Source organism: Carassius gibelio, chromosome B17 (assembly GCF_023724105.1).
Source record: "Carassius gibelio isolate Cgi1373 ecotype wild population from Czech Republic chromosome B17, carGib1.2-hapl.c, whole genome shotgun sequence".
NCBI lineage: Eukaryota > Metazoa > Chordata > Actinopteri > Cypriniformes > Cyprinidae > Carassius > Carassius gibelio.
This window is the reverse complement of record NC_068412.1, coordinates 26,985,535-27,008,195: the sequence shown is the minus strand read 5'-3', so window position 1 is coordinate 27,008,195 and position 22,661 is coordinate 26,985,535. Positions and strand designations below refer to the sequence as shown.

General features: G+C 40.5%; 2 protein-coding genes across 2 annotated transcripts in view; both read left to right on the top strand.

Moving 5' to 3' along the window:
• LOC127976159 (NACHT, LRR and PYD domains-containing protein 3) overlaps positions 1–22,661 on the top strand; it is a 579,287-nt gene that overhangs the window by 409,642 nt on the left and 146,984 nt on the right. The window lies entirely within an intron of this gene.
• On the top strand, positions 12,893–13,942 carry LOC127976164 (uncharacterized). Its single transcript, XM_052580392.1, has 2 exons — positions 12,893–13,015; positions 13,078–13,942. Exon 2 carries the CDS (start codon positions 13,109–13,111, stop codon positions 13,757–13,759), a length of 651 nt encoding a protein of 216 aa, XP_052436352.1. The 5' UTR covers positions 12,893–13,015; positions 13,078–13,108; the 3' UTR covers positions 13,760–13,942.

Below are 22,661 nucleotides of genomic sequence, written 5' to 3'. Positions count from 1 at the left end.
AGAGGTAGAGGGGTTTTGCCATTTAGTGTTCTGTGTACTCCTGGGAAGTTGAATAGCACTGATTATGATGCTAACAGAGTACACTTTTCTACTCCAGTGTCCCACGATATACCACCACTGGAAATGAGCTTATCAGAACCTACTGTAGTACTATCTAATGAACAGGTAAAACAGCTGAGCTCCGATATCAGTCAGTCGATTAAAGCCAGCTTGTTTTCTAGCAGTCAGTTACCTGCATCAACTTCGTTTAATGACTGTCAGAGGTGCTCACAAGTGAATCAGTGTGGTACCACCATCATTGATGCTTCGAAGATGAACCTTGTACTGAAAAGTAGTAGAGAGCCACCATACTTCCGTGGTGACAGCTCAGATAAGTGTTCAGTCTTTGAATGGGAAGAGTTGATGAGAGCTTACCTTGAAAAAGGGAGCTATTCTGGTCTAGAGTGCATTGATGAAATCATAAACAAATTGATGGGCCATGCAAGGGATGTCATTCAGATACAGTCAGGTCCATAAATATTGGGACATCGACACAATTATAATCTTTTTGGCCCTATACACCACCACAATGGATTTGAAATGAAACGAACAAGATGTGCTTTAACTGCAGACTTTCAGCTTTAATTTGTGGGTATTTACATCTAAATCAGTTGAACGGTGTAGGAATTACAACAGTTTGTATATGTGCATCCCACTTTTTAAGGGACCAAAAGTAATGGGACAGATTAACAATCATAAATCAAACTTTCATTTTTTAATACTTGGTTGCAAATCCTTTGCAGTCAATTACAGCCTGAAGTCTGGAGATCAATTAAACATCAGCGTACGCTGGGTTTCATCCCTGGTGATGCTCTGCCAGGCCTCTACTGCAACTGTCTTCAGTTCCTGCTTGTTCTTGGGGCATTTTCCCTTCAGTTTTGTCTTCAGCAAGTGAAATGCATGCTCAATCAGATTTAGGTCAGGTGGTTGACTTGGCCATTGCATAACATTCCACTTCTTTCCCTTAAAAATCTCTTTGGTTGCTTTCACAGTATGCTTCGGGTCATTGTCCATCTGCACTGTGAAGCGCTGACCAATGATTTCTGAAGCATTTTGCTGAATATGAGCAGATAATATTGCCCGAAACACTTCAGAATTCATCCTAATGCTTTTGTCAGCAGCCACATTATCAATAAATACAAGAGAACCAGTTCCATTGGCAGCCATACATGCCCACGCCATGACACTACCACCACCATGCTTCACTGATGAGGTGGTATGCTTTGGATCATGAGCAGTTCCTTTCCTTCTCCATGCTCTTCTCTTTCCATCACTCTGGTACAAGTTGATCTTTGTCTCATCTGTCCATAGGATGTTGTTCCAGAACTGTGAAGGCTTATTTAGATGTTGTTTGGCAAACTCTAATCTGGCCTTCCTGTTTTAGAGACTCACCAATGGTTTACATCTTGTGGTGAACCCTCTGTATTCACATGGTGAAGTCTTCTCTTGATTGTTGACTTTGACACACACATACACCTACCTCTTGGAGAGTGTTCTTGATCTGGCCAACTGTTGTGAAGGGTTTCTTCACCAGGGAAAGAATTCTTCGATCATCCACCACAGTTGTTTTCCATGGTCTTCCGGGTAGTTTGGTGTTTGGAAAGCAACCAAAGAGATTTTTAAGGGAAAGAAGTTGAATGTTATGCAATGGCCAAGTCAATCACCTGACCTAAATCCGATTGAGCATGCATTTCACTTGCTGAAGACAAATCTGAAGGGAAAATGCCCCAAGAACAAGCAGGAACTGAAGACAGTTGCAGTAGAGGCCTGGCAGAGCATCACCAGGGATGAAACCCAGCGTACGCTGATGTCTAATTGTTCTCCAGACTTCAGGCTGTAATTGACTGCAAGGGATTTGCAACCAAGTATTAAAAAATGAAAGTTTGATTTATGATTGTTAATCTGTCCCATTACTTTTGGTCCCTTAAAAAGTGGGATGTACATATACAAACTGTTGTAATTCCTACGCTGTTCACCTGATTTGGATGTAAATACCCTCAAATTAAAGCTGAAAGTCTGCAGTAAAAGCACATCTTGTTCATTTCATTTAAAATCCATTGTGGTGGTGTATAGAGCCAAAAAGATTATAATTGTGTCGATGTCCCAATATTTATGGACCTGACAGTATGGTTGCGCAATAGCGCCTCAGTCTCAAGGTCTGGTGATGTAGATATGGTGTTCCGCATCCTCAAACAGCACTTTGGGGGTGTGATATCCACAGGTCTTCCTATGGCTGATTTTTATGCTACGACACCATATCAAAATGAAGGTCCTTTTGATTATTGGATCAGATTAAACAAAGCCGCTGACCTAGCTGAACAGCATCTTAAAAGTGAGGGCAGAACATTGCAAAACCAGGACATGGAGCTTGCAGTTATGTTCATACGTAATTGTCCCGATAAAGGTCTCTCTATGATGTTCTTGAGCAAACCACAGCGTGAGTGGACCGCTGCAGAGGTGCAGGACCGCTTAGATGAATTTGTAAGAGACCGCAAAGTGTACGAGTGTCAGTTCTCACAACAAACCATTAGCCCTGTCATTCCTGATGTAGGTGGTACACCACCTGGTAGAACCCAAGTCCCAGTTGAGCATGATAACCCAACATGTGAAAGTAACACAATGGATAGGATACTAATTATGCTGGAAAAAGCATTGACATGTAATGCACAGTCCTCCAAAGCAGTCGTGCATCGTAAACCGAATGTTAAGAGACCACAGGTGTGTAGGGTCTGTCAGAGTCTTGACCACAGCACAGTTGCTCACTGTAGATTGCACAAATTGTGTTTCACTTGTTATCTTCCTGGACATACAAGTGACATGTGTGAGATGTCTGTTTCACAGGTTAGACCGAACAGCTCGACTGCTGTGGTCGATGGTCACAGTCAAAGGCCCACTCAGGGAAACTATTGAGCCTACATCTGGAGGAGAGCGATGGTAGGCACATGAATTCAACCTCCTTTGACAGTGATGACCTTGAGTCTGTATATGCTTTCGTTTGTCAAAATGTCCCAAAGTCTAGCAAAGTAATCTTGCAAAACACCATGAGAACACCTCAAAATGAAAGTTTATTCTACACTAATATTTTAGTGAAGGATAAAGTTGAGTTGAAAGGAATGTTGGATACTGGGTCAATGGCGACTACCATCAGTGCTGCTATAATACCCATGTTAAAACCATAGACAGTAAAAGAAATGGACACAGCGACCCCATTGGAACTCAATTGAGACAAGTGAAGCCCATTTTAAGCGTTTTTTAGCACTTCCTTTTCTGACGCCCAGACTCAAACGAAGCTTGACGACGTCAGCAACCTGTCTGACAGATGTAAATCTTCTAGTAGCTGTGCGTGCAAACTGCCATCGTTAATCTTGCAGAGACGGCGAGCTTGAGCGGGGAGTTCTTTGTCGTGAGTGAGCAGGAGTAAGTATTCTGATTCATTATTTTGTATAGTATTTTAAAATGTAATGCCAGTACGCCATATTAAGTTAATTGCCTGCGAGCTTCTCCTCCTGTCTGTACGGAACTGCGACAGAGAGATGAGTGGTTATGACTCAATCGTTAGCCTATTTTTTACAAAAACTGTTTATACGGGGCCATAATGTAACATAGAAGGTAATGTAGCCCTTTATACATTGTCTTGTATCTTTAGAAATAAATAATGAACAAACGGAGTCTTTAAAAGCCTCAGATGTAAAGTTATTCACTGTCAAAGTGACGCCAAAATGAATGGGAGTCAATGGGAATGCTAAGGCAAGTGAAGTTCTGCTAAAAGATGGCAGCCCCCACCCGACTTCAACTTCCGGTCGAGTTCCTTGCCCCCTGGTTAAAACAAGCAGGTGTGTTTACAGACGACATGCTTGTCCCAGTGGATATTATTTTAGTGGGTTGTGGGGGTAAACAAACCAGTCCTTTAGGGCTGTGTGATTTGAAACTTGAAGTTTATGGGTACAAGTTTTTAGTCCCAGTTCTGTTTGTTGAAGGACAGTTTGATCCCATTGTTTTGGGTACCAATGTGCTTAAGCCACTTATACGACATTTCAAGTCAAATGATGGATTTTGGCGTGTTATGAGTAAACCTGATGTACCGGGCCAGAGTGACAGTAGCCAGTTTCTTCGTCTTCTGTCTAACCTAGAGAGATGGCGAGGGGAGTCCATCCCTGACAAGGTCGGAACTTTGAAGTTGAAAGGTGCTGTAACTCTTCAGCCTATGACTGAACATTTGGTGTGGGGTCGTTTACCCACGGGTACCGTGTTATCAGCTGGCAGTACGGTTGTTGTTGAGCCTTGTGCATCTCCATGTGTGAACAAACGGATAATGGTTGGGCGAATAGTTTCTCCATTGTGGGGAGATGGGTGGCTACCCATGAAGATCATCAACCCCACCAATGCAGAAATAACTCTACACAGAAATTCGAAAATTGCAGACGTTTTTCCCTGTGTTGCCTTAGAGGATTTTGATCAGTTGTCTGACACTTTGACTGTTCACCAAAATGTGGGGGAAGTGCGAAGTAATGGTTCCTGTGGTAGCCTCACTGCGATAAGTGTGTGTAGTGACATCTGTGTTGTGAACGATAAGCTGGAAAAGCTAGGGCTTAGCTCCATTCCAACTGGTGGCTGTGAAGCTTCTGTGCAGTGTAAAGAGAGACTTGTTGATTTGATTGGGGCCTATGAGTCTGTCTTCTCGAGAAATCATCTAGATTGTGGTGAGGCGCAGGATTTCTGTCATCGTATTAGACTAACAGATGACTGGCCATTCAGGTTACCATATCGTAGAATATCGCCTGCTCATTATCACAAATTGAAAGAGACCTTGGATGAAATGGAGAAAAAAGACATAATTCGTAAATCTTGTAGTGAATTTGCCTCTCCCTTGGTTCTCGTGTGGAAAAAGAACGGCGATCTACGAATTTGCACCGACTTCAGATGGCTTAATGCCAGAACTGTTAAAGATGCCCATCCGCTTCCACATCAGAGCGACGTCCTGGCTGCGTTGGGGGGTAACATGTTCTTTAGTACTGTAAGGGCGAAAGAACCTGAGATACTTTGATCTCCTGAGAAACAGACAATACAAACATACACGGGCATCTTCGAGACACCCCACAGAGTGGAGGAGCAGGAGACCTCCTCCCCTCCTGACCATTTGTTTCATTTTAAATCCCTTCACCCATTCTTCCTTCTACTCAGTCTGCTCAAAATGATTACATGAAAATGTCAATGCAAGTGATCTAACAGTCATGTCTAGTATCATTGGAAATGTCTCAGTGCAACTGGTACAATGGTCTCACTCTCACAAAAGTAGATTAGAAGATAATACAGATCTGAAGAGTCAAGAGATATCTTGATTACTGTGATGGGAGTGTCCTTTCCTAGGGCCCTCCATGTAAATTACCCCCTGTTCCCATTGAGTTGTAAAACCACCCAGGCTTGGGACCTGAGGTAATGCAAATTCCAATTGTTAGTTTCTGTCTTCATCTCGGGGGATGTTTGTCTTGGTCTGAGGTATTTAAAGGATTGCAGCAAAAGGATCAGGGCGATTTCTGTAGCCAGAAAGCCCGTAGTGTGTTGTGTGTCTCTTCACTTCATACTATGTATTTTCTAAGGTCAGGTATGCATATTTTACTTTTAGATTCATCTTTGAGAATTTGATGCTTTGTATTGATATGATTTGTTGTTGTTTCAATTGGATATGTAATTGGCAAAATACATCTCTACCTGACTGTAAATAAATTGTTACATTTTGATTCTATTCTGTCTTACTCTGTAATTATTGACTAGTAGATTATGTTGTATCCTTGTTAGCAACATGATCACCCGAATGAATGAGTTAATATAAAAATAGAGTTAACTAGAATAATCAAATGTCAGAAGAATATTAATTAAAAAGGCATACAACCAATTTGCATTTCAACCTAAATTCGAGGTCATACTAAAATGGAGTCAGATTAAATAATAAAATGGAGTCAGATTTGAGTTTAACCTAAAATGAATAACTCTACGCGCTGAAAGACAGAACACGCCGGAAACCTTCTTCCAGCACCGGATACCTTCCTTGGGCCGAGTGTCTGGACCTTACAAAGTGGTGACCCCGACGTGATCTCCCTAATTATGCGAGTGACGTCTTTCCAGCGCTAACTTCAAATTGATTCTCTCTGAAGATATAAGGTTTGAGCTTCTTCCCTGTCTACAACTGCTGTGGTAAGTTCATTCTTTTTTTCATATTAGAAGTGTTGAGGGAAAGCTTTTTGCATTTCACATAAAGACACATTTTTAGAACGGGTTGACATACCCATTGTTAGACCGGAGACCGTAGAAATCCGGTGGGGGGAGAATTAACCGGGAAACATGGCTTTTCAGGGACAATACAGTGACAGTGTAGATCAGGAGATCATGGAAATTCAAGCATTACAAATAAAAGACACACTATTTAGTTTAAATGATAAAGGATTCAATCTTAAATGGAAAAACAATGAAATTGTAGCTTGGTTTTTGGCCGAGGGCAAATAATTTGCATCTAAATCGAAATATAAGAATATCCCAACTGCTATCGTCTACCTGCTTCGTAAAAATGACCTCGAGACAATAGCTGAAAACAAACGAACAATAACAAGCATCAAAGAAATTGAAAAAGGGCGCTCTGAAGAATTGCAAAAACTAAGAGCACAGGTCGAGGCATTTACATTCGAAAGACAAGGTTGGGCAAGACAGAGTGAGATTATGTCAAGAAAACTCGAAGGGCTTCAAAAGAAACTCCAAACCGGCAATAATTATATATCAGCTCTTGAAGACTGCTGTAATAATGCAGGCTTCCCAGTGGCTGCAGTTAAGCAAGCGGCACTGGATGAAACCTTTGATTATGATAGAAACAGCGATAGTGACGATGATGATGTTGCCGCATTAGATTCTCAGAGAAACCGAGATCCCGTTCAGAGACACGGAGAACAAAATCAGCGAAGTCTGATTAAAACCAGAGCAAAATCCAGCGAAAAACCCTCCAAATCAGTTAAAATTGCTGTACTCAAAACCATAACAAATACAAACGATGAAATAACCACGATTAGCCGCCCATTAACATGCGAAGAGTGTAAAACACACAAACAGATTGTGGGAATGATGCCCAGAAGAGGGCCATTCCAACCCTACTGGGAAACACTGATGCTACAAGCCACAGTGTATAAATTGGAAACTAGGGATGTATGGCAAATCACACTCTTAACCATTCCTGAAGAACTCCGATCTAAATTAACCCCTCAAATGAAATCTGGAGACATAATCAAGCGAAACAATAACGAAACTGACGAAAGTATCTTTGAACGATTAAAACAGGCATTGCTAGATATAAGGGGTCCAACAAGCACAGATTGGAGCAGGATACTACAAATTAAGCAGGAAAGCAATGAACCGTTTGAAACATTCGCCGAACGTCTGTGGACGACATACAAAGAATATTCCGGTCTAGAAAATGCAAGCCGTGATCACGAACCATTGTTACAACTCATAAAGAACAATGCTGGCACTCCAGTCCAAAATGCTTTGTTAAACGGAGCAGATTCAGTCGAAAACACATTCAGAGCGATTGTAGATTGGGGTTCAAGGATAGAAAACAGATGGAAATCAAAGCCCCAAACCATTGCATCTGCACAGTGGATGACAGAAGGGAATTATTCTAAAAGCAGTGGGACTGAAAAGCATGTCCACTTCTTGGAGGAGGTGACTTGCTGTGATGAATCTAGAACTTTTAGTTCAGAGGAAGCCTGTGCCACTGCTCAAGATAGTGTGCCGATTTCAGTTCTTAAGGAGATGCAGCACCATAATAGCGCAGAGTCGTGGACCAGAGCGCAATGTGTAAAGAAAACATTAGAGATTCATGAAAATCCTCAAACTTCAGGAGAACACAGCAAACAAACCTGTGGCAAAGATAGCAGGTTTTGTTCTTCCTGTCAGAAAATAGGCCATACAGAGGAAAAATGCTGGTCACTGGGAAGGGGCAGACCTCCACCTTATTTTCTGAAACGTAGGATATCACTTTCTAAAGGAAAAGATCAGGGGTTGACATGTAACAAGTCTACCTTCACTTACTAGTACCGTCTAAGTTCACTTACTAGTGGGTTAGCAGTTTAATAGCAATGAGTTTAATATGGAAACATCCAAATTTCAATAATCCTGCTTGCATTTTCAAATTTATAATTGTGCTGAACATTGTGAGCATAGAAAACACATTATAGTTGTTTGTGCTACTAAATGTACACATAGCTTAGTTTAGTTTATTCTTTAAAAAACACATAACTGCTTTACTGTAAGTGTGTAAACACTTAGGTTTAAGGTTGTAGATGCTACATGCATACTAGACCATGTGTCTTGTGTAAAATTGGAATAACTTTAATACTGGAATTGCATCGCAATTTCAAGTTGCATGTGTGTCTGTGTTGAATTTGTTTGTCTCCTGAGTGGTACACTCTGCTATTTTCTGTATAGCTGCAGTTAAACCATGTAGAGGAGCATAGAATAGCCATGTGGCCACAGTGTGATTTCATAAATGTCTCAATGAAAATGCTCTCCTCACATGTGAGAACTTAAACCGTGTGTAAGATTGATTTGCTTCACAGTGCCAAAAGGGAGGAAGTGTGATTTCATTTCAATAGTGTGGCACAAGCGATAGCAAACTAATTCATCCTTCACTGAGGAGCACCAACTAAAAATTTGATCTGATCAGAGAGAATGGCTAACATTATTTGGAAATGGAAACTCTGAATTTGCAACTAATCTTGTAATAATAAAAACATTTTATGGAAGTATTTTGAGCCAGATCTCACCTCAAACTCGCTCTTAGAGGCTATTACCTCTTACAGCAACAGGACCAAATTTACATAACAATTGTAAAACTTCCTTTCCTTTGTTTTGAGCATGACAGAATTTACACAAAGCCACAGTCGTATACAGCCACAAAACACCATTTGATCTTTTAATCTTTTAAATTGACTTGAAAAATAATGAGGGGGGTGTAAAATACAAGAAGTTTTTATGTGCCACAGAGATCTGCATGTGTGAACAACACCATAAAACAACAATTGTCAAACAGACAACACCAAAACAGGTGAACACATTTCTGCCCACAGATCTGACTGTAATGAGAGCAACAGCAACTAAAGTACCATGGACTTGACGGCTGGCTATTACAACATACCTCTACATGAGTTTGACAGGAAGTATACTGCGTTTTCGTCACCGTTAGGATTGCACGAATACAATCGTCTCCCACAGGGTCTGTGTAATAGCCCAGCCACGTTTATGCGAATGATGCTTACTATATTCGGTGACCAGAACTTTTTAAGTCTTCTGTGTTACCTTGATGATTTGTTGGTATTTGCGAAGTCTGAAGAAGAGGGCTTAGCCCGTTTGGAAATGGTATTTCAGCGTCTGAAGGAGCATAATTTGAAACTTTCACCTTCAAAATGTCTGTTTTTGAGGCGCTCAGTTAAATTTCTAGGTCATGTAATTTCCCAACATGGAATTTCGAGGGATCCGGGTAAAGTAGAAGCTATAGTCAAGGTTAAAGAGGCTGATTTGATGGAGTTAGATGGTGTCACTCCATCTCCTTCCAAAATACGTTCCTTTTTAGGGATGGTTATCTACTACCAGCATTTTATTGAAAACTGTTCTGTACTGGCTAAACCCTTGTTTGCTCTGACTGGTGGTCAGAAAAGGCCTCGGCATTCGAAAAGTAGGAAAAAGCCTTCGTTGTCCCGCAAACTTGTCCCAGATGATTGGACCCAGGAGTGTAAACAGGCATTTCAGAATCTTAAGGCAGCACTCGTTGAGGAAGTACTTTTGGCTCACCCTGACTTTAGTAAGCCGTTCATTTTATCCGTTGATGCGTCTACATCTGGACTTGGTGCAGTATTGTCGCAAGTTCAACACAGGACACATCAGCATTGGGAAAACGCTGGTACTATAAGAGCTATTTCACATGTGCAGTACTTGGAATCTCTTGTAGCAGTGGGGCAGAACCCGGTTCCCGTTTTCACTCATGATGTACTTCTTAGCAAACAAGTCAATGATGGTGTTGTGGGTCGTGTCAAGTTTTTCATTGACCGCGGTCGTCGCCCCTCTAGGCGCAAAAAAGTTCATGAATCACGTGGAACATTGAGGATATTGAGACAGTGGGGTAAAGACGTTTTAGTAGTCACTGACCATTTCACGAAGTTGGCGTGTGCATATCCTTGTGCTAATCAATCTGCGAAGACAGTGGCACGGGTTCTTTGGAATAACTTCTTTTGCGTGTATGGTTTTCCAGTTAGCATTCACTCTGACTAGGGCGCCAATTTTGAGAGTCTATTGATTGCAGAGCTGTGTCAGTTGGCTGGTATTGACAAAACGCACACCACACCGTACCATCCAATGGGCAATGGCCAGGTGGAACGAATGAACCGTACTCTTGGTAACATGATCCGTGCACTGCCCTCCAGATCTAAAGTCAGATGGCCGCAAATGTTGAACACCTTGACTTTTGCATATAATTGTACAGTTCATGAAACTACAGGTTTTTCACCTTTTTTTTCTCATGTATGCCCGTACTCCGAGACTACCCGTTGACCTGATGTTTGAACCTGTACTTTTGAGTGGAGAAACAGTTGACATTGATAAGTATGTGCAGTCACTCAAGCGAGACCTCTGTGAAGCTATGAAGCTTGCACAGTCAAATTCAGAAAAACAACAACACAAACAAGCAGAAATGTATAACAAAAGGAGTAAAGGACAGTCAATTGACATTGGGCAAAGAGTTTTATTAGCCAACAAAGGCGAAAGAGGTAAAAAGAAACTGGCAGATCGTTGGGAGAGTACAGTGTATGTAGTGATTGACAAAAATTCCTTAATGAACACGTACAAACTCAGAAGCCTTTCGGGCGTTGTTAAAACTGTTCATAGGAATCTGATTATGCCGGTTGACTTTCTGCCTTTGCTTGATGCAGACGCTGTCGAGGAACAGTTATCCAGTATGAGTGGTGATGAACCTGAGGACTCTAGTTTTGAGCAGCTTGCAGAAGAAAGGACTACTCAGTGGGTTGCTGACCACTCTAGCAGCTCTGGTGGTTCTGTAGCACATAGAGATGAAGTGGATGAGCAGAATGTGATGTGTGAGGAAACTGTTCATGAAAGTGATGATGTAGAATTTGAGGGGGAGTTGGTAACATCTGCTACCAGTGAGTGTGATGTTACGGTTACTGGTGTTGATTTCCATGTGGGCGATGATAAACGCGGTTGTGACCACTCTGAATTAAGGAATGGGAATCAGGATGATTCGGCAACAAGTGTCAATTTGAGTGAGGAGAATGTCACTGAGATTAAGGCAGTTCACGAAGAAAGCCTGGTTAATGAAAGTCCCCCCTCTGTACAACCATCAACCTTTGGAAAGGAGCTGTCAGTGGAAAGGCCTGGGCAGAGTGAGGGTTATCGTACTAGACATGGCAGACTTGTAAAGCCATTAAATAGGCTCATTCAGACTATGTCTAGTCAATTTGTTACGAATCTTTTTGGGTAAAAGTAAATGACCTCTGGCCTTGAGTGGGTGTTATGTGATTTCACTGCTAGAGACTTTTTAAAGGAGATTTTAAGACATTGAATTTATTGTTATTGTTCAATGCTTTTCAAAATAGGCCTATGTATTATTTTTTTTAAAAATTATGCCTATCTTCAAATAAGGACGTACGTAACACATAATTATTTCACAGTCAAGTCACAGTTCAGTATGTTTTGATAGAGCAGGGGGAAAACAAAACAAATCATGTTTATGATGGTTTATTTGACACACTATGATGACTATTAAAATTTTATTTTATTTTATTGGAAAAATGCACTCGTCCAAGCTGTTTGCAGAAAGGGCAGATCTGCCGCCACTAATGATTAGGGCTGGGTATTGCCACCTGTTCCTAAGATCATTTCGGTAGATGACAAAGAAATCATACTCAAGAATTTCAATTTTCCATTTAAGACACTGCTTTAACAGCTTAATCTGTTTTCTTAAGTGTGCTATTGTACTTTGATACTATGGTAAAACTGGCCTTTGGTGTCATTTGGTGTGAAAATGGTACTTGCATTTGGCAAACATATGGGAACAGGTCAAAATAAGAAGACTGAAAACTCTGCCATCTAGTTGCCATTAGTTCCACTTCCTCATGTTCTTCCTTATATTCATGACTGCATTAGGGGCCCAGAGCAAAACCATATTACCAACATTTACAAAACTAATTAAGATTTTCAGTATAAGATGCATTTTTTTTGGACAACTGTGGTCCTAAATTAAATATATTTCTGTTGTGTGTGTTTCAGTAGTTCTGCCTCTAATAGGAGCCTCTACGAGTGGAGAAAGGAGGGGGTTACTGTTCAGAAACATAAAGCAGCATCTTCAGAACCCAGCTGTGTGTCTATGAAGAGATACAGATTCATGAATGACCCTCCTGAACTCAGTGATGGAGCAGTGACCTCTGACTCTGAGTGAGTATCACGTCAAAAAGACACGTCACTTCCTGTCTGTTGTTGACGGCTGTACTACGTTTGAGCTCCGTCACTATATTCTTTTCATTTACTATTTTTAACTTAAAAATCAATTTTATACATCATTGTTTCCGTTTATATAACGCGTGAATATATCCTCTATTGTATTCTACAACAAAAACAATCAGAGCGCCTCGCTATCACTAGTTTTATTTTGATCTCCCGGGTCCGCTATTAGCTTTTAGCCAGGTAGCATCAGCAAGCGTGGTTGCTGCTAACTGCGCTTACATTGCTAATACTCTATTCTCACACATTACCACTGCTGTACTCACTGTTACTTGCTTTAATGGCGGATGAGTGTCTCCACTCTGTGCAGCTCGAGCTCGAGGCCGTGGGGAAGCAGATTCGCGACCTGGAACAGAAGCAGGCCCAGCTGAGAGAGCGGAGAGCCGCGCTGGAATCATCCCGGGCTGACGCTCACAAGTCCGGGGTAAGTATACAGCGTACTGTTAACAGTCCCACCACGTCTACTCCGTGTGTTTCTCTGCGCAGGCCCGGTGCACCCAGGACGCGATCTTCCCAGATGTCCTTCACTGCGACGCCGGGACACCACGGACCCTGGGTGCATCCACAGCGGAGGACGCGAGCTGGGTCCCGGGCGACTACTTCTCCCCCTCCTGCCTTCGAGATCTCCATCCAGAACCGCTTCGCTCCCCTCCGCGAGACAGGACGCGACGCTGTGATCATCGGAGACTCCATCGTCCGACACGTAAGTGCTACGTTAGCCGAAGGTAAAGTGCACACTCATTGTTTGCCTGGTGCTCGTGTTCTCGATGTTTCTGCGCAGATACCCGCGATCCTGAAGGACGGCGAGAGCCCCAGAGCGGTCGTGCTTCACGCCGGAGTTAACGACACCACGCTGCGGCAGACGGAGACGCTGAAGAGGGACTTCAGGAGCCTGATCGAGACGGTTCGCAGCACGACGCCCGCGGCGACGATCGTCATGTCAGGACCACTGCCCACGTATCGACGAGGACACGAAAGGTTCAGTAGACTTTTTGCTTTAAATGAATGGTTGTTGTCATGGTGTAAAGAACAGAAACTGCTATTTGTTAATAACTGGAATCTTTTCTGGGAGCGTCCTAGACTGTTTCGCGCTGATGGATTACACCCCAGCAGAATTGGAGCGGAGCTTCTCTCTGACAGCATCACCAGGACACTTCGCTCCATGTGACTAGTAAGACAATTCTCAAATAAGCATTATGATGAGTTTTGTTCCAACCGCTTAAATGCTAAAAGTACTTGCGCTGTAAAACCTATTAAGACTGTGTCTGTTCCCCGAATAGTGAGGTCAAAATATAAATATAATGTAGGATCTAGAAAAAATCTTATCGTAATTAAACCAGAAAAATGTAAAGTAAATGAACAAAAACAAGTTTGGGCTCATAAATATTAGATCACTCGCACCAAAAGCAGTTATTGTAAATGAAATGATCACAGATAATAGTTTTGATTTACTCTGCTTGACTGAAACCTGGCTAAAACCAAATGATTATTTTGGTCTAAATGAGTCTACTCCACCAAACTACTGTTATAAGCATGAGCCCCGTCAGACTGGTCGTGGCGGGGGTGTTGCAACAATATATAGTGATATTCTCAATGTTACCCAGAAAACAGGATACAGGTTTAACTCTTTTGAAATACTTCTGCTAAATGTTACTCTGTCAGACATGCAAAAGAAATCTAATGTATCTCTTGCTCTGGCTACTGTGTATAGACCACCAGGGCCGTATACAGAATTCCTAAAAGAATTTGCAGATTTCCTCTCAGACCTTCTAGTTACAGTTGATAAGGCGCTAATCATGGGAGATTTTAATATTCACGTTGATAATGCAAATGATACATTAGGACTTGCGTTTACTGACCTAATAAACTCCTTTGGAGTCAAGCAAAATGTCACCGGGCCCACTCATTGTTTTAATCATACACTAGATTTAATTATATCGCATGGACTCGATCTTACTGCTATAGATATCGTACCTCAAAGTGATGATATTACACACCATTTCCTTGTATCGTGCATGCTGCGTATAACTGATATTAACTATATGTCGCAGCGTTATCGTCTGGGCAGAACTATTGTTCCAGCCACCAAAGAAAGATTCGCAAATAACCTGCCTGATCTATCTCAACTGCTAATTATACCCAAAAATACACACGAATTAGACGAAATTACTGACAACATGGGCACTATTTTCTCTAATACATTAGAAGCTGTTGCCCCAATCAAATTGAAAAAAGTTAGAGAAAAACGTACTGTACCATGGTATAACAGTAATACTCACTCTCTCAAGAAATTAACTCGTAGTCTTGAACGCAAATGGAGAAAAACTAACTTAGAAGTTTTTAGAATTGCATGGAAAAACAGTATGTCCAGCTATAGACAGGCTCTAAAAACTGCTAGGGCAGAGCATATACACAAACTCATTGAAAATAACCAAAACAATCCAAGGTTTTTATTTAGCACAGTGGCTAAGTTAACAAATTACCAGACGCCACCTGATTCAAATATTCCACCAACGTTAAATAGTAATGACTTTATGAATTTCTTCACTGATAAAATAGATAACATTATAAATACAATAGCGAATGTAGATTCTACAGCGTCTAACACTTCAGTTTCATCCATCGCACCCAAAGATAAACTGCAGTGCTTTACAGCCATAGGACAGGAAGAGCTAAATAAACTTATCACTGTATCTAAACCAACAACATGTTTATTAGATCCTGTACCCTCTAAATTACTGAAAGAGCTGTTACCTGTAGCCGAAGAACCGCTTCTCAATATCATAAACTCGTCGTTAACTTTAGGACACGTCCCAAAACCATTCAAGCTGGCGGTTATCAAGCCTCTTATTAAGAAACCAAAACTAGATCCTAGTGTACTGGCAAATTATAGGCCTATTTCAAATCTTCCATTTATGTCTAAAATTTTAGAGAAAGTTGTGTCTGCTCAATTGAGCACCTTCCTGCATAAAAATGATCTGTATGAAGAATTTCAGTCAGGTTTCAGGCCCCACCATAGCACAGAAACTGCACTTGTTAAAATTACAAATGACCTGCTCCTTGCGTCAGACCAAGGCTGCATCTCATTTCTAGTCTTACTTGATCTTAGTGCTGCGTTCGACACCATAGATCATGACATACTCATAGATCGATTACAAAACTATACAGGTATTCAAGGGCAGGCTCTAAGATGGTTTAGATCCTACCTGTCCGATCGCTACCATTTTGTTTACTTAAATGGGGAGTCATCTCATTTATCATCAGTAAAATATGGAGTGCCACAAGGATCCGTCCTAGGTCCCCTTCTATTTTCAATATATATGTTGCCCCTTGGTAATATTATTAGAAAATACGGAATTAGCTTCCACTGTTATGCTGATGATACTCAGCTATATATCTCAACGAGACCAGATGAAACTTCCCAATTATCTAAGCTAACAGAGTGTGTTAAAAATGTAAAAGATTGGATGACACACAATTTTCTCCAATTAAATTCGGATAAGACAGAGATACTAATTATTGGACCAAAAAACACTACACAGAATCTTGTAGATTACAATCTGCAACTAGACGGATGTACTGTTACTTCCTCTTCAGTCAGAAATCTGGGTGTTATATTAGACAGCAATTTGTCTTTTGAAAATCATATTTCCAATGTTACAAAAACTGCATTCTTCCATCTTAGAAACATTGCCAAGCTACGAAACATGTTATCTGTTTCTGATGCAGAAAAGCTAGTTCATGCATTCATGACCTCTAGACTGGACTATTGTAATGCACTTCTAGGTGGTTGTCCTGCTTCGTCAATAAACAAGCTACAGGTCGTCCAAAATGCAGCAGCTAGAGTCCTTACCAGGTCAAGAAAATATGATCATATTACCCCAATTTTACAGTCTCTGCACTGGCTACCTATTAAGTTCCGTATCAGTTACAAATTATCATTACTTACTAGGGGTGTAACGATACGCGTATTCGTATTGAACCGTTCGGTACGACGCTTTCGGTTCGGTACGCGGTACGCATTATGTATACCGAACGGATCGTTGGAGTAATTAATTATATTTGAAAAAAAAAAAAAAAAGAGAGAGAGAGAAATATAATGATATGCGTTCAACAAGGTAGCCCAATAACCCAAACAACGTAACAGGCAACGCCCCTGACACTCCCGAAGAAGAAAAAAACACCATCTTATATGTTTATGTTAGGCTACTCAGCAGGCGCTCGCTCACTCAGTACGCGCTGAAGGCTCGTTGCAAAATAGCCAATGCGTTTAACAGACTAGAAATGAGAAGATCCTCCAATAACCAACAGGTCTGGTGTTTGGGTGCACTTTGGATTCCCTTTAAGCTATAATGGTGATGGCAAGAGAGTGGTGGATAAAAAAACAACGGTATGTCGCATCTGCAACATGACAGGGTACACCAGCGGGAATAAAAAAAAAAAAAAAAAAAACACCAGCGGGAATATCTGGGATATATGCGTCAGTACTATCTGGGAAAAGACGAAAAAAAAGGAGAAACATGCACGCAGCAAACTATCCCTGCAGCATTTAGAAACTATAGCTTACAGGGAATCCAACCCAAACACCAGACCTGTTGGTTATTTTAGGATCTTATATTTCTGGTCTGTTAAAGGCATTCGACATTTTGCAACGAGCCTTCAGCGCGTGCTGAGTGAGCGAGCGCCTTAGGGGCCGTTCACATATCGTGCCTAAAAACGCATGGAAAACGCTAAGCGCGTCTTTCTCCTCCTTTCCAAAGCGCTCGGGCAGAAGCGCTCATGAGGCGTCTGTCTTTGCTAAGCAACAATGACGTGCTCTCTCCATGAGACGCGGAAATTTCAGCGAAGGATAAATGGATTTGCAGCTCTAAAAATCGCTTGCAGTAGCTCTGCTACTAAATTTATTTCAAAATTGCAATCCATATACAACTATGATCAGCTGATCCTTCATCTTGGCTGAGCTCTCAACGTTGTTACGGGAAAGGATGAAGCTGATTGGTTAGTTCTTGTCACATGACCCGCGGTGCGCTTGCGGCATTCTGAAAAGTTGAGATGTTTTTACATTTTGCTGTATCTAAAACGTATCGAACCGAACCGAACCGAACCGTGACATCAGTGTATCGTATCGAACCGAACCGTGAATTTTGTGAACCGTTACACCCCTATTACTTACCTATAAGGCCCTAAATGGTTTAGCTCCAGCGTACCTAACTAGCCTTCTACCACGTTACAACCCATCACGCACCCTAAGGTCACAAAACGCTGGACTTTTGGTCGTTCCTAGGATAGCAAAATCCACTAAAGGAGGTAGAGCTTTCTCACATTTGGCTCCCAAACTCTGGAATAGCCTTCCTGATAATGTTCGGGGTTCAGACACACTCTCTGTTTAAATCTAGATTAAAAACACATCTCTTTCGCCAAGCATTCGAATAATGTATCTTTTTAATTGTGAGTGTAGTTGCATCTGTTCAAAGGTGCATTTTTATTCATTAACTTGGGTTAAACTAATTTTACTTTGTTGGATCAGCAGCTATGCTAATGATGTCTGTATTTTGTTTCTATGTTTCGCCACGGGATTTACATCCCGTGGTAACTAGGATTTAAACAAGCTCCAGTCTGGATCCAGAACACCTGAGAAGAGATGATGCTGACCCTCAGAGGACCCCAGGTGATGCTACCTTGAATCAACAAACAGAACTAACAATTATTGCTAAATGTGTCACTGAATCATATAATAACTTAATTAATAATATTGATAGTTCATCGTCTAGCTGACTACGTCTTGTATTATTATTATTATTATTTTTATTTTTTCTAAAATCCTGTCAAATGTGCACAAACTACTAGCTACTACTAAATATTGTAGAAACATAATTTTCTGTAAAGTTGCTTTGTAACGATTTATTTTGTAAAAAGCGCTATACAAATAAACTTGAATTGAATTGAAAGTATCAGTGTGAAGCAGTTCTTACTTCATTCACATTTTACATTTTTACATTTAATAATTTAGCAGATGCTTTTATCCAAAGCGACTTACAAATGAGAACAATTTGTCTTCAGTTGCATCATTTGTTCTTAAAGGTGCCATATGCAGAAATTGAGGTAAAAATATCCATAACATGACCTAGACGCATCAAAAGAATGAGAAGAAATAAGGGCGATGATGTCATTAAAAAAATGTCAAGTTATAGTGCTGCAGAGATATCAACCTTAATTAGCATTAGCATTACTAGCCCCGGCCCGACAGGTGTTGTAATACCAGTTTCGACCATGGGAGGCGGTATGCGGGCAACATAACCAACCTGCAATACACGAATAACTCGCACGGCTTGTGGGCGTGTACTTGAACCTGATGTCAATCGTGTGGAAAGTACAGCCCAGTACTACTTCATTTCAGTTCAGGGAAGAAAGAGAAATGATGTCTCAAGCCCTTGGCAAGAGACCCCTACCACCACCACCCGCTACAGGGAAACAACCGCGCTCGGAATCACAAATCAAATCCGATAAGAAAAGGAGCCGACCCAGAGTAAACATCGGCACTGTTTTCAATCGCTGGAGACAACTGATGGACCATAAAGAAAAGAAGCTCGACTCCGAACTTGCAACATGTCTAACAGTAAGTTAGATGCTGTTAGTATTTCGCTAGAAGTTTGTTTTATGTGTTTGTGTATTTGTTTTCGGGAAGTTATAACATAGCAATGTATCAAAGGCTGTTAGATAAACGTGCTAATGTTAGCGATGGCTAACCGTAGCTGCATTTGATAATTAGCTAGCTATAACTTAACTTTACCCATTTTATTATATCATAACTAACCTGCTCTGTCTAGTATGTTGGTCTCCGTGTCCTGTTTGCTTCGTGGTTTTTCTGTGCGTGAAAGCAATTGATGTGTGGCGTGAAAGCATGTGAAAAGAGTCAAAAACGCTGAATGCTTGAGAGTTGGCACATTATTTCCCAAGCAGAATAAAGGACAGGTTGATTATTGCTGTTTAGCGTTTGTATTAATCTATGATGTGTCCCTGTTTGCGTACAGGGACATAAAAAATAAATTAAAAGTGATACGTGGACCAAGGTGTCTGAGATTGTTCATTTTAAGTAAAGGATCCTAATATTTCGTCCACAACAATATTTAATGAGGTTAACTTATTACTCCTTGTGGTTAGTCTGCACGAGATCAACAAGCTTGTTTGCTTTGCGGCCGCTTTAAATACAAAATAAGCATTCGATCTACGTGACAGCGTCTGAGCGCTCACAAATCGTTCTGCAGCGTCGTGAGCAGAGCGGCAAGAGCGATTTTTGACGCTCTAGACGCCGGCGGTGTGAACGCACATTTAGGCTTCGGCTATGGCTGTAGTGTTGTTGTGAAGGTAGGGGCGGAGCATAGAGAGTATGCCGTTTCTCGTTTGTTACTCTAGAGTAGACCAATTCACTTTATTGAGGCATACTGCCCCCATCTGTTATGGAATGTGGAGTATGACTTGATTTTTTTTGCCAAACATTACAGATGGCACCTTTAAGGGGATAGTTAAAACAAAAATTATGTCATTAATTACTGACCCTCATGTCGTTCCAAACCAGGTCCCGGGCAGTCGGGTAGACTGTAAGCAGTAATCAACTTGACATTAAATGAGAGAGAGAGACAAGAATTAGTTGTTTCCTTAACGGTCCTCTTTGTTGTCTTTTAATACACATACACATTTGTATTTCAGAGTCAGTAAGACACTTTGAATCACAAAATGATTCATAAACATGTTGGTAAAAAATAATACACACTGTATAGATCAAATAAACAATACATAAATGATAACAACCTTAACCGAATGTACAGAAATGCCCTAATTCTTACAACTGGACTAAATTCAGGTAAGTATCTTAAGAAAACAAATCAAGTAAGTATTTCAGGTAAGTGATACTTGAGTAAACTTTTCATGACATACTGTCAGACCTGCCAACATGTATGCATTTTTCGTACTCTGCACGCATTTTGACCCATAAGTACACTTGTACGATTCGCTGCTCTCTAGGTACGCATTTTGTTGCATCTTGCATTTTCGCCGATTTCAGTTACCATGCAATCTATGACGCTGATTCTGCCGCTGATCCACAGCGTGTAAGTGGAGTGAAAAGCTTTCCACCAATCAGAGCACTGCATGTTAACCCGCCGCCCACCTGCCCCTCCTATCCACAAGCTTAGTTTGCAGTTAGAATTAGAAAAGGGGTGGAATGGCTTGAAATCTAGAAGGTTTGAGACAGGACGGGTGCTGATTAACGTAAGATAAAGGTAACAGTTAGGCTATGTTTAGCATAATTGAATTCATGAACACTAAAAGTGACCTTGACATCATAACAAGCAGTCCAGCTGTGACGAGCTCAGTTCAGTTCACGAGTTCATGTGGGCTAACATGTAAGGGTGGCGCTGCCAATAACGCACCTAAAAGCTGTCACAAAGAACCGGCAAAAGTAATGATTATGGATATTTAATGAATATAATTATTAATAAACAAGTGTTTTCGGTATCAATGTCGTGTCGACTGCAAAGATAAAGTTGACGTTGCTGTCTCGTGATCTTCGCAGTAGTGAACGCGCCAGAGAAATCCACATTTCATACGGATTAACGTTACATAAGCAGAGAGCAGTCTGTTTTCTTTCGTTTTGAATTGTTCTGTTCACACTTCTGGAGTCTATTGACGCGTATCCGCGTTATGAGTCATTTTCTCCTGATAACTCCTAAAATAACTTAAATTACACTTTCAGTTTTGATCGTACAGATAAGAGCAAAATTGAATCTGTAAAGGGTCTACTTTTATTTGTATACAGACATAATAACAACAAAACTTTGTGCACTTATAAAATAAAGATAACAAACAAGGTGTGCTGTCTGCAGCCTGTCTGCGCTGATCTCCGTGAATACTCAACGAAGAGACATGAGGCATATCTATAGAAAGCTTGACATGTCTACTTTTAAACCAAACAAGTGCTGCCGAAAACAAATACTCTGTGATAAAGTAATCCATATGAAAACAACGCTTTTCACATCTCCCTTAATTATATTCGACCACGCCCCCGCGCTGAACGCTCTATTCAGATTCTAATGTTAAATAAAGTTTTTATTTTTATTTTACTGTTTGCTTCGCGATGAGAGGAATAAGATATAATTCACCCCCAAATGTGATTTGAGTATTTGAGATTTGGATTTCCTTCAGAAAAAAGAATGAAGCACTTTATTCAGCAGAGATCATAATCATGAGTAAGTCTCTTTTTATTTATTTATATACTTGTACTAGTTTTCACATAAGGTGTAAACATTTTACTAGTTAGACTTTTTCCAAAGACTTTTTCCAAACTATAATTCCTGACTAAATGTATAATCAAGTGAAACATTATGAAGTTTCAATAACAATATGCAATACTATACCATTCAAAAGCTTGATGTAAATAATATAAATGTAACAAATAAATGTAACTGTAACAAATGTAACAAACAATGCTGTTCTTTCAATTTATTCCCCTGAAAAAAATAACGGAAATAATTCTCCGCTCTTTTCAATATTATTAATAATCTATTAATATGAGCACAGACATTTTTAGTTCTTTGGTGACAAGAAAAGTCATGACTTCCTCCAAAGGCAGCATTTGTTACAAAGAGACTTTCACTGATGCACTACTTAAAAAAGCCAAAAATGGTTTGTAGTACTCATAAAATTTCTTCAAGGTTGGCAGGTATGTACTGTAAGTGTCTTAAAATTATTAATAAAATAAATAACAACAAAGAGTTTGAACATTAAAACATGTCAATTACAGTTTGGTATGACAATTAATTAATTTAACTAACCTTGACATTAAATGAGAGAGAGAGACAAGAATTAGTTGTTTCCTTAATGGTCCTCTTTGTTGTCTGAGGCTGCAATCGTCATGGTAACTCTACTCTCTCAACTGTCACCCAGAGTTCAGAAAATGCAGCTGAACTACACAGTGAAAACTCATCATATATTTAAGTAATTAAAATAAACTTATATATACACACATGTAAATAGAAAGGAAATGTGTAAAAAATAAAAATGAAATATATATA